Genomic DNA, 9795 nt, shown 5'->3' with positions numbered 1-9795 from the left:
CCTAATGCAAGTCTGATTTTGGATTCCATCATCTTGGGAAAATAAACTACCATTTAAACAAGACAATTTTAACTCAGAAAAGAGAAAACATGGTTTCTGCATAGAACAAACATTTGCCTTTGTATCGAGAATGGTGGTTTTAGTGGTCTTGCTGCTGGAACTGTTTTCTTACAAAGCATGTAGGGCTCACCTAGCAAAATGCAGGCTCCAAGGTCCACACCATCCACTTCACATGTATCATCAGCCAGGAGAGTTCCTCATTGGTGGCATCGTTTCCCATGGTGGCTTCATCTCCTCTCCAGCAACATTCACTGAGGAACCCCCACCAGCGCTGCCTGAACAGTTTGTGTGAGAACTAAGTCAGACATTTTTTTACTGCAGAGGAATGATCAAACCAAGAGCTGCAGCCTCAGCATAATGACTGAGGCTGCAAACCTCAACCCATTTACCTTGGGATAACCACTTTTGATTTCATTGGAATGAAAAAATCCATAGGAATGTCTTGTGAATTAAAAGAATACTATAGAAGCTCCCATTTCTCAATAGGGAAATGAATATAAATGTATTGAAGTTTGTGTGTGTGTGTGTGTGTGTGTGTGTGTGTGTGTGTGTGTCTGAGATAACCCTTTTGAAAAAGTCGGTTTTGATAGACTTTATCTGAACAGGAGTGTTAGTGGAAATGAATTAAAAAGCTTTACAGAAGCTAAATGCTCATATTGTTTCATTTCCTGATCTTAGGCTAAAGTTTGTTTCATGATGATGAAGTATAGAATTCTGTGAATTGCAACCACCATCTCTGCCTCATGAATAAGGAAGGGGTCATTGCAGGATAGAGCTCAGAAACTTTGTAAATGTCAGGGAAAGGCTTCAGATGTTTCAGGGAAAGACCCCAGGGGTTCCAATGTTCCTATAGGCACCACATTAGCAACCACTGGTCTAGATACCATAGGCCTTAACAGATTGGAGAACTGGGGCAAAACTAACAAAATGAATTTCAGTAGGGACAAATGTCAGGTTCTGCACTTAGGCAGGAAATAAGAGCTGCACAAATATAAGATGGGGAACACCTAGCTTGCCAGTACAGTGGTACCTCGGGTTACAAACACTTCAGGTTACAAACACTTCAGGTAAAAACTCCACTAACCTGGAAGTAGTATCTCGGGTTGAGAACTCTGCCCGAGGATGAGAATGAAAATCGCGCACCAGTAGTGTGGTGGCAGCGGGAGGCCCCATTAGCGAAAGCACGCCTCAGGTTAAGAATGGTTTTGGGTTCAGAATGGACCTCCAAAACCTGATGTACCACAGTAGTACATATTAAAAGGATGAAGAAGTTTATATCAACAGAAGTATAGTGCCCCAATCAGAAGAAGTAATAGAGCAGCTCTATTCTGCCCTGCTCAGACCACACCTGGTGTATTGTGTTCAGTGGTGTTCAGCACTATTTAACAAGGATATTGACAAGCTGCAAAATGTGCAGAGGAGGGTGTCACATAACATCAAGGGTCTGGAAGCCAGTCTTATGAGGAGAAGTTGAGGGGGTTGGGTATGTTTAGCTATGAAAATAGAAGACTGATGGGAGGTATGGCAGCCATTTTCAAATATCTCAAGGGTTGTTACCAGGAAGATGGAGCAAGCTTGTTTTCTCTTGTTCCAGAGGGTAGGACCCAAACCAATGGATTCAGGTTTCAAGAAAGGAGATTCTGTCTAAACATCAGGAAGAACTTGCTGATTATAAGAACTGTTCAGCAATGAAATGGACTGGGAGTTAACTCCACTAAACTCTATATGATTAACTACTGTGTTGATATGTAAATGGATATATCAGTTCCTTCTGATACTGTTTACAACTCTCATTCTAGGGTGGTGCCTAAGATTTACCAGCACATTGTGGCCTTGGCATTTGCAGTCAAGGAGATCAACGAAGACCCTCACATCTTACCCAATACTACCATCGGCTTTCACTTGTATGACAGCTATAACAATGCACGGAACACATATCTCGCCACATTGCTGCTTTTATCCAGGGTGGAGAAATTTGTTCCTAACTATATATGTGATGTTGAAAATAATCTGGCTGGGGTCATTGGAGGACTGGATTTTGAAATATCCTTTTATTTGGCAACTGTTTTGGATATCTATAAGATCCCGCAGGTAGGACACCCATGTACAATACCTCTATTAGCTTGCATAGACTGAGAAAGAGGCTGAATTAACGGCACCAGTTCGGGTAGCATCACGAGTTCAGGCTGAGGATGAAATTCGGAGCAGAACCTTCAGATCCTTGGAAAATGAAGGTGGTACAGAGTTAACATAAAATAAAATAAAAATGACCTTAATAAGAAAGTGTGCAATACCAGAAAAATATGTCATACTACCAATCTCTTACACACACCTCAAGGACACTGATATCCCAAAAGCCAACTGAATGTTTAGGGGGAAAGGCTTTTCAAATTAAAGACACTGCAAAGGTACGGCAAATTGCAGATACAGTCCAATTCTGCAGGAGAACATTAATAGTACTCAGCAGCTAGTTCGAAAGTGAAATCAATGATCATAAATGAAGTATGAGAAGCCATGAAAAAGAAAAGGCAGAAATGGAAGTTGTGGCAGTTGGGGTATGTGCATCCTGAAGACGAAAGAAGCTTGAGAGAAGGAGTGTGTATCCGACCCAAGTTGCAATTCTGACATGGCTACAGTAAATAATGTTTCATATAGGGGTAGGCAATCCTCTGTTTAGGGCATGGTGTGTCCCTCCAATCAGTTTTATCCATCTTACAAGACCCTGCAAGTATGCATAAGCTTGGTTGATTGGTTGGTTTTTAAAAAAGATAAAATAGGAACAATGCCCCTCTCTGGTCAACAGAACAAATGTTTAAGAAGCAGGAATGGGAGATAACCCCTATGAAAATCGCACACCTGCAACCCCTGGTGGGTGCCCAAGGGCATATCTGACTAACAGGATTCACCACATAATGTATATGAGTAGTTTGAAAGAATTCAGCAAATATTACTTTGTCTCTTCTCTTTCTCCATTACTGCTTTAGCTCATTTATGGCTCTGCTCCAGTGATGAATAACAAAACCCCAGGGCTTCCGTTCTACCAGATGGCAGCCTCAGAAGCCCTTCAGTATAAGGGAATTGTCTCTTTGCTTCTACATTTCAGGTGGACATGGATTGGAGTCATTGCAACAGACAATGAAAATGGAGAAAGATTTGTGCAAACCATTTCCCCAATGTTTACCAAGAGTGGTGTCTGCTTTGCATTCATAGAAAGAATCCCCAATTTTAGTTTTATTTCTGAAATTACTGGAATGATACAACAGGGTGCAACAATAAGCCAGAAAATATTTATCAGCAAAGCTAACGTAGTGGTTGCCTCTGGAGAATCTTATTCCATGGGAACTTTTAGATGGCTTCCTTACCTATCAGAACATGATGACATAAGAAATAATGTAAAAAGTAAAGTATGGATAACAACAGCCCAGGTTGAGTTTGCTTCATTTGTCTTTCAAAGTAATTGGGATTCAGGAATATTCAGTGGTGCTATATCCTTTGAAATTCATTTTAGAAACCCACCAGGATTTCATCAGTATGTTGTGCACAGAAACCCTGCCACCCCAGATAGGGACGGTTTTATCAGGGACTTCTGGCAACAAGCCTTTGAATGTGTATTCCCAGATATCAATGCATACAATGCAGAGGGGGATATTTGCACCGGAGAAGAGAAGCTGGAGAGCCTTCCTGGATCACTTTTTGAAATGAGCATGACAGGTCACAGTTACAGCATCCACAGTGCTGTCTACGCCATAGCCCATGCTTTGCATGCCATGTCCACATCCAGACTCAGACACAGAGGAATGGTGTACGGAGGGAGAGGGAAGAATATGGATCAACAGTTTTGGCAGGTAAAGGCTGAACATCCTCAACTGGCAAAGCCCTGTTCCTTCCAGAATCCTATCAGCTTGCTCTTTCCTCTCAAACATTTGCGCAGGTGTATTAGGAAGAAAACCCAGAACTGAATTTATAATTCTACAGACAGAGTAGGAGATAGCACTGTTATGATAGTATCCTAGATGATTCCCCACATATTGTGCTGCTTGCAAATGACAGTAGAACCTATAGGATAGGGAAATGATGGTTGTGTCCTTCCTTGAGCAGGTACTGCTCTGTGTTTGAGCAGAAAGCATTTGTATGAGGAAAGCTTTGCAGTCCAAGGATATCCCACTCCATTGAAAGGTGCCACTGCATTAATATATAGGAAGCTGTGGTAATGGTTGGGAGCGATGTTCAGCATTCTCTCTATCCCATATCAACCAAATCCTTCCTTAGAGGAGGTGTCGCACATTAATGCCTTGTCTGGATGGATGTTCAGTGACAGGGAGAAGGAGGAGAGAGAGAAAAACCTCGCTACTCACACAGATTTAGCTTGTGGGCATTCAGAGGGAGATGGGTTATAAGGAAGTTTGAGAGAGAGGCAGGCGTGTGAAAGAAAACTGGTTGACTCTTTCCAAGTTTGGACCTGAATCCACTGACAGTTGACTGGCTCACACCTCACCATTTGCTGTAGGTTCTGCTCATAGGGGGAAAATGCTCCTCCCTGCATTAGACTGCAGTCTTTTCCAATCCCCTGTATTTTCTGTTTTCAATCTAGCTCCATCACTCTCTAAGAAGCATCTCATTTAACAATACGGCAGGAGGTGTGGTCTTCATCAACCAGAATGGGGAGGCAGAATCTAGTTTGGACATTGTCAATTGGATCATATTTGCCAACCAAAGTTTGCACAGAGTGAGAGTTGGCTGGATAGATCCACAAGCTCCTGCAGAACAAGCATTTATCCTTGATGAAGATGCCATCACATGGCACAGTTGGTTTAACCAGGTAGAGTTGCATTGTTTGCTAATTCAAAAGAGATTCAGTATTGAATAAGCAATCATTATCCACCTGCAAGTCTACTCACTGTCTTTTGAGTCGGAAATTGATGAGTGGTGTATGACCAAAGCATTCAGGTACCAGATGAAAAACCAAAGGTTTACTGCTAGAAGACCAATATTTTATTAAAGAGGTTACAGAACTAAAAAATATAGTTAAGTATGGCTAACAGTGTATATATGCCTTAGGGGGATCCAAGTTCAGACAAAAATAACAAAAGCTAGGTTGTCTCAACTTAATCCAAACCATTCACAGACCCCACTACAAGCTGCATCCATGCAAATGTGGTTTTTGCATTGCACAATCCTTCATCTGAAAGTGGGTCATTAGGTCCAAATAAAATAAAATAAACCAAAGTGATTTGGATTTCTTTACACTTATTAAATACTGATTTCTGACAGAGTGAAAGATGATGTATGATTTGTTAAGTCCCAGGATATTGTCTTTCTTGCTAGAAAGTTGGGGAAAGGAGGCATAATAATACCAGAGGAAGAAACTAAGAACAGACAGCAACAGTTGCAGGAGAACATTCATCTTCTCAGGGTGCCGGTGGAAGAGGTGGAAGGAGGAGAAGTGGTGGGGAGTGAGAGAGTGAAGGAGGGACATGGGAAGAAACGTGTGAAGAGGAAGAGAGCATCAATCTTTAAAAGGGAATGATCTTTAAAATTAGTTTTAAAATGTATTGTCAGGGACTGGGTAGAGCAGAAATGGTGGAGAACGCCTCCCCAGCCTGACCCTTCCAGAGAAGAAGAAGACAGTTCAGAATTACAACAGGGTTTTGAGGGAGGTCACAGCTCAGAGGAGGATGAGGGGGGAGGTTGGGAAATAATGGGAGAGGAGGAGGAGGCAGAGCTGGAGCAGGGGGCTGACACTTTATCACTAGAAAGCATTCCAGACCCATCTCCCAGATCCTGACGAACCTTAAAAGTATGAGAGTGAAGGGCTTGAAGAGAGATGGCCATAGCTGCCAAGTCTCCTGTTTTTCGCGGGAAACCCCCGGATTTTAATCTGTTTCCCGCTGTCATCCCGAAATTAGATAAATCCCGTAAATCTCCCAGGATTTCCTACCTGCTATGGAGGTTCCTTCTGTGCATGTCTAGACATGCGCAGAATGATTTTGGGTGCCAATCTGCCCATGTCTGGCCACAGGAAATCGGGCAGAGCGGCACCGGAAGTCACTTCTAAGCGACATCCGGTGCCGTTCTGCCCATTTCTGGGCACTGGAAATTAGGCAGCGCAGGCACCGGAAGTTGCTTCTACGCATGTCCAGACATGCGTAGAAGTGACTTCCGGTGCCGGCCACTGCTGATCCCGGATTTTTCTTACCGGGAGTTGGAGGGTATGCAGATGGCCCTAAGCAGCAACCATAGGCAGGGTGCTGTTCACGAATGAGGATGTGAGAGAGAAGGGGTTGGAGATTAACTCAGGACAATGCCATTATTCCAAGAGGCTGCATTCCCAAGCCTCTCTCTGTAAATTTTGAATAAAAAGTAGATGGTAAGGACTTTTCCTTTTCTTATCCATTCCTGCCAACCTGCAGTGGGAGTTGGTTCCTTTGGCACCTGACAGGTATATTTTGTTCTTAACATGCTGAGAATTGTGTTGCAGCTTGCCAAGGAGTATCATGGGTTTTGGATAGCTTCATTCCAATTCACGTATTTGTCCAGAATATTTTTGTATTGGAATTCACAAAGATTGCATTCCATAACAACAACCACCCACCACCACCACCACTCTGGGTGGGTTTCCCCAGGCATTGTGGCTGCCATATTCAGAACTCTTCCCGAGGCAGCATCTGATGCGTCTAAGTATAGGTGTAGCCACCGGCACCAAAATCAGTTCTAGAGCTGTCTACCAAGGGGACAAAATACTCAAAAGTAAAAATTATAACAAAATTAACAGAAAAACTACAGTAACTTCAAAGTGTACTTTAATGGACAGGGCAATCTTTGCAGAACAGATGGGGCATTGCACACCCCAGAACAATATTGAGGGAATATCACAAGACTTCAAACATTACTACTACGACGAATTTGAAAGAAAGCAATTCCTCTCTGTATGGCCATTACATATTACTGAAATTCTATGTCAGTTTAGTAACATAGAGAAAGAGCCCAAAATATAAAGGTTTCCAAAGTTATTAGTCTCTTGATGAACCTTCTGCTCTTACATTTATTGATTAGACTCAGCCTCTTTCTGTCTGTACTGAGAGATGTCTTCCAGGATCCAGCAAGAAAGTGAAGGAGGGACAGCCACCTTGCTGCTACGATTGCATCCCATGTGCAGAGGGCAAGACTGCAATCCAGGATGGTAGGAGAAAAATATAGATAAAATAGATCCAGACTCAGTATTTAGGATTGAACGGTGCTGTAAGGAAGGCTGAGTTTAAGTTTCAAAAGAGATGATCTACTGTGCGTGTGATCCCGCCTCTGTGATCATTGCCCTTCAGATAGTCTAAATAGGCTAATCAAATGAGAATGACTATGCACTGAGAGTAGTTGGGTGGTATGTGGTTCAAATAATATATAGAGGGGGCCTTGCCACTCCTTCTGACTTCCACAGGCTGCACTCAGGCTAGTATGTATAAACATTCAGATGTCAATGGCTCTGGTTGTGACATTTACAGAACCACATAGCTCTGAACCAATTAAATTCATCAATACCACATTACACGGCATCAGTCAGTATGAAACATGTGTTTTAATTTGAGCAGAGCTCTTTTCTTCTCAGACAGAAAGTCAACAAGCCAAGCCAACAAGGTGATATGAGCTAAAGGTCCTTTCCTTATTTTTTCCAGATATGAATGACTGTAAGAAATGCCCAGACAAAGACTATCCAAGCAAGAACCGGGATGCATGTCTACCCAAGGATATCAGCTTCTTGTCTTATGAAGAACCTTTGGGAATCAGTTTAGCCTGTTTCTCTCTTTCCCTTTCCTTGATCACAGCTCTGGTACTAGGTACATTTATGAAAAACCACAACACACCCATTGTCATTGCAAACAACCGAAACCTCACCTACACTCTCCTCATCTCTCTCCTGCTCTGCTTCCTTTGTGTATTACTCTTCATTGGCCGACCAGAGAAGGTGACCTGCCTCCTCCGACAAACAGCTTTCGGCATCATCTTCTCAACCGCTGTTTCTTGTGTCCTGGCAAAAACCTTCACAGTGGTTTTGGCCTTCATGGCTACAAAACCAGAGTCCAGGATGAGGAAATGGGTGGGGAAAGGACTAGGCCACTCCATTCTCATTTCCTGCTCCATAGTTCAAGCAGGGATATGTACTGTGTGGCTGGCAACCTCTCCCCCATACCCAGATGTGGACATGCACTCAGTGACAGAAGAAATTATACTAGAATGTAATGAGGGGTCTGTGGCCATGTTTTACTGTGTCCTCATCTACATGAGCTGCCTGGCAACTGTGAGTTTTGCTGTGGCTTTTCTCGCCAGGAAGTTACCAGACAGTTTCAATGAAGCCAAGTTCATCACTTTCAGCATGTTGGTCTTCTGCAGTGTTTGGCTGTCCTTTATTCCTTCCTACCTGAGCACCAAGGGAAAATATATGGTCGCTGTGGAGATCTTCTCTATCTTAGCCTCCGGTGGTGGGCTGCTGGTTTGCATCTTTTCCCCCAAATGTTATATAATCCTTCTGAGGCCTGAGCTGAACAATAGGGAACAGCTTATTAGGAAGAAAAATTAAAGAATTAAGAAACCTGTCCTTTCTGCATTTTGTGCTTTTCTCTATGTGTACAAAAGAATATTTGCAAACATGTGTTCAGCAGCTGCCTTACAAAAAAAAATTCTAGACCTGGTGATTGATGAAAGTTAGTCATAAATGTTGATTATTGAATTCACTCTGTAGAAAAGAGTGAACAGGTGATTTACCTCTGATGCTCTGAAAAAGCCATTTTCTTTTCGGCTTTAATTTTTTTAAAAAAAAAATGTGTATGGGCAGCTCTGATTTAGCCTTTGGCTCTGTTTTGGCATCTAGTTTTGGGTTATTGGGCTGCATCTTCTTCCCCAAAACTTATATCGTGTTGCTGAGGCCAGAGTTAAACAGCAGGGGGCAGCTTATCATAAGAAAGAATTAAAGCACGAAGAAGTCTATTTGATGTGGCTTAGGTGGCGCTGTGGGCTAAACCACTGAGCCTAGGGCTTGCTGATCAGAAGGTCGGCGGTTCGAATCCCTATGACGGGGTGAGCTCCCGTTGCTTGGTCCCAGCTCCTGCCAACCTAGCAGTTCGAAAGCACATCAAAGTGCAAGTAGATAAATAGGAACCACTATAGCGGGAAGGTAAACGGCGTTTCCATGTGCTGCTCTGGTTTGCCAGAAGTGGCTTTGTCATGCTGGCCACATGACCTGGAAGCTATACGCCGGCCATAGCTGCCAAGTTCTCCCTTTTTTTAAGGGAAATTCCCTTATGCTGAATAGGCTTCCTCGTGAGAAAAGGGAAAACCTGACAGCTATGACGTCGGCTCCCTCGGCCAATAATGCGAGATGAGAGCGCAACCCCAGAGTCGCTCACGACTGGACCTAATGGTCAGGGGTCCCTTTACCTTTACCTTTATAATAGCTGGACTGAATCTCCTTGTATTCATTTTGCCTCAACACAACAAAAGTGTCCCACAAAGCCCTTAGAGCAGCCCATGTAGCTGTTCTCCCTTACAAAATACACTCATTATGGGAAGCAGTGGCTCATGTAACCTAGACTCATTGAGCTGGTGAGGACCCTAATTCTAAGATGCTGACTACATATTTTGGAAACCCAATTGGTTACACGGTCTTCTATAATGAGCTTCTAACTTCCAACTTCAACAATTCACCACTGGTCCCTTATTATCTAATGAAAGGGTAATAAAAATAAC

The 9795-nt window shown here is 43.0% G+C and overlaps 1 protein-coding gene across 1 annotated transcript; it reads left to right on the top strand.

Moving 5' to 3' along the window:
* Window positions 1–3050: 3050 nt before the first annotated feature.
* LOC118095643 (vomeronasal type-2 receptor 26-like) lies at window positions 3051–8779 on the top strand. The gene is made up of 4 exons (XM_088655344.1): window positions 3051–3905; window positions 4652–4879; window positions 7114–7240; window positions 7728–8779. The coding sequence occupies exons 1-4, from the start codon at window positions 3069–3071 to the stop codon at window positions 8627–8629; spliced, it is 2094 nt and encodes a 697-aa protein (XP_088511470.1). The 5' UTR covers window positions 3051–3068; the 3' UTR covers window positions 8630–8779.
* The last annotated feature ends 1016 nt before the right edge of the window (window positions 8780–9795 follow it).

The sequence above is a fragment of the Zootoca vivipara genome, chromosome 12, assembly GCF_965207765.1.
Source record: "Zootoca vivipara chromosome 12, rZooViv2.hap1.1, whole genome shotgun sequence".
NCBI classification, from domain to species: Eukaryota; Metazoa; Chordata; class Lepidosauria; order Squamata; family Lacertidae; genus Zootoca; species Zootoca vivipara.
The sequence above is the reverse complement of the archived record's forward strand: the minus strand, read 5'-3'. Positions and strand labels throughout refer to the sequence as shown.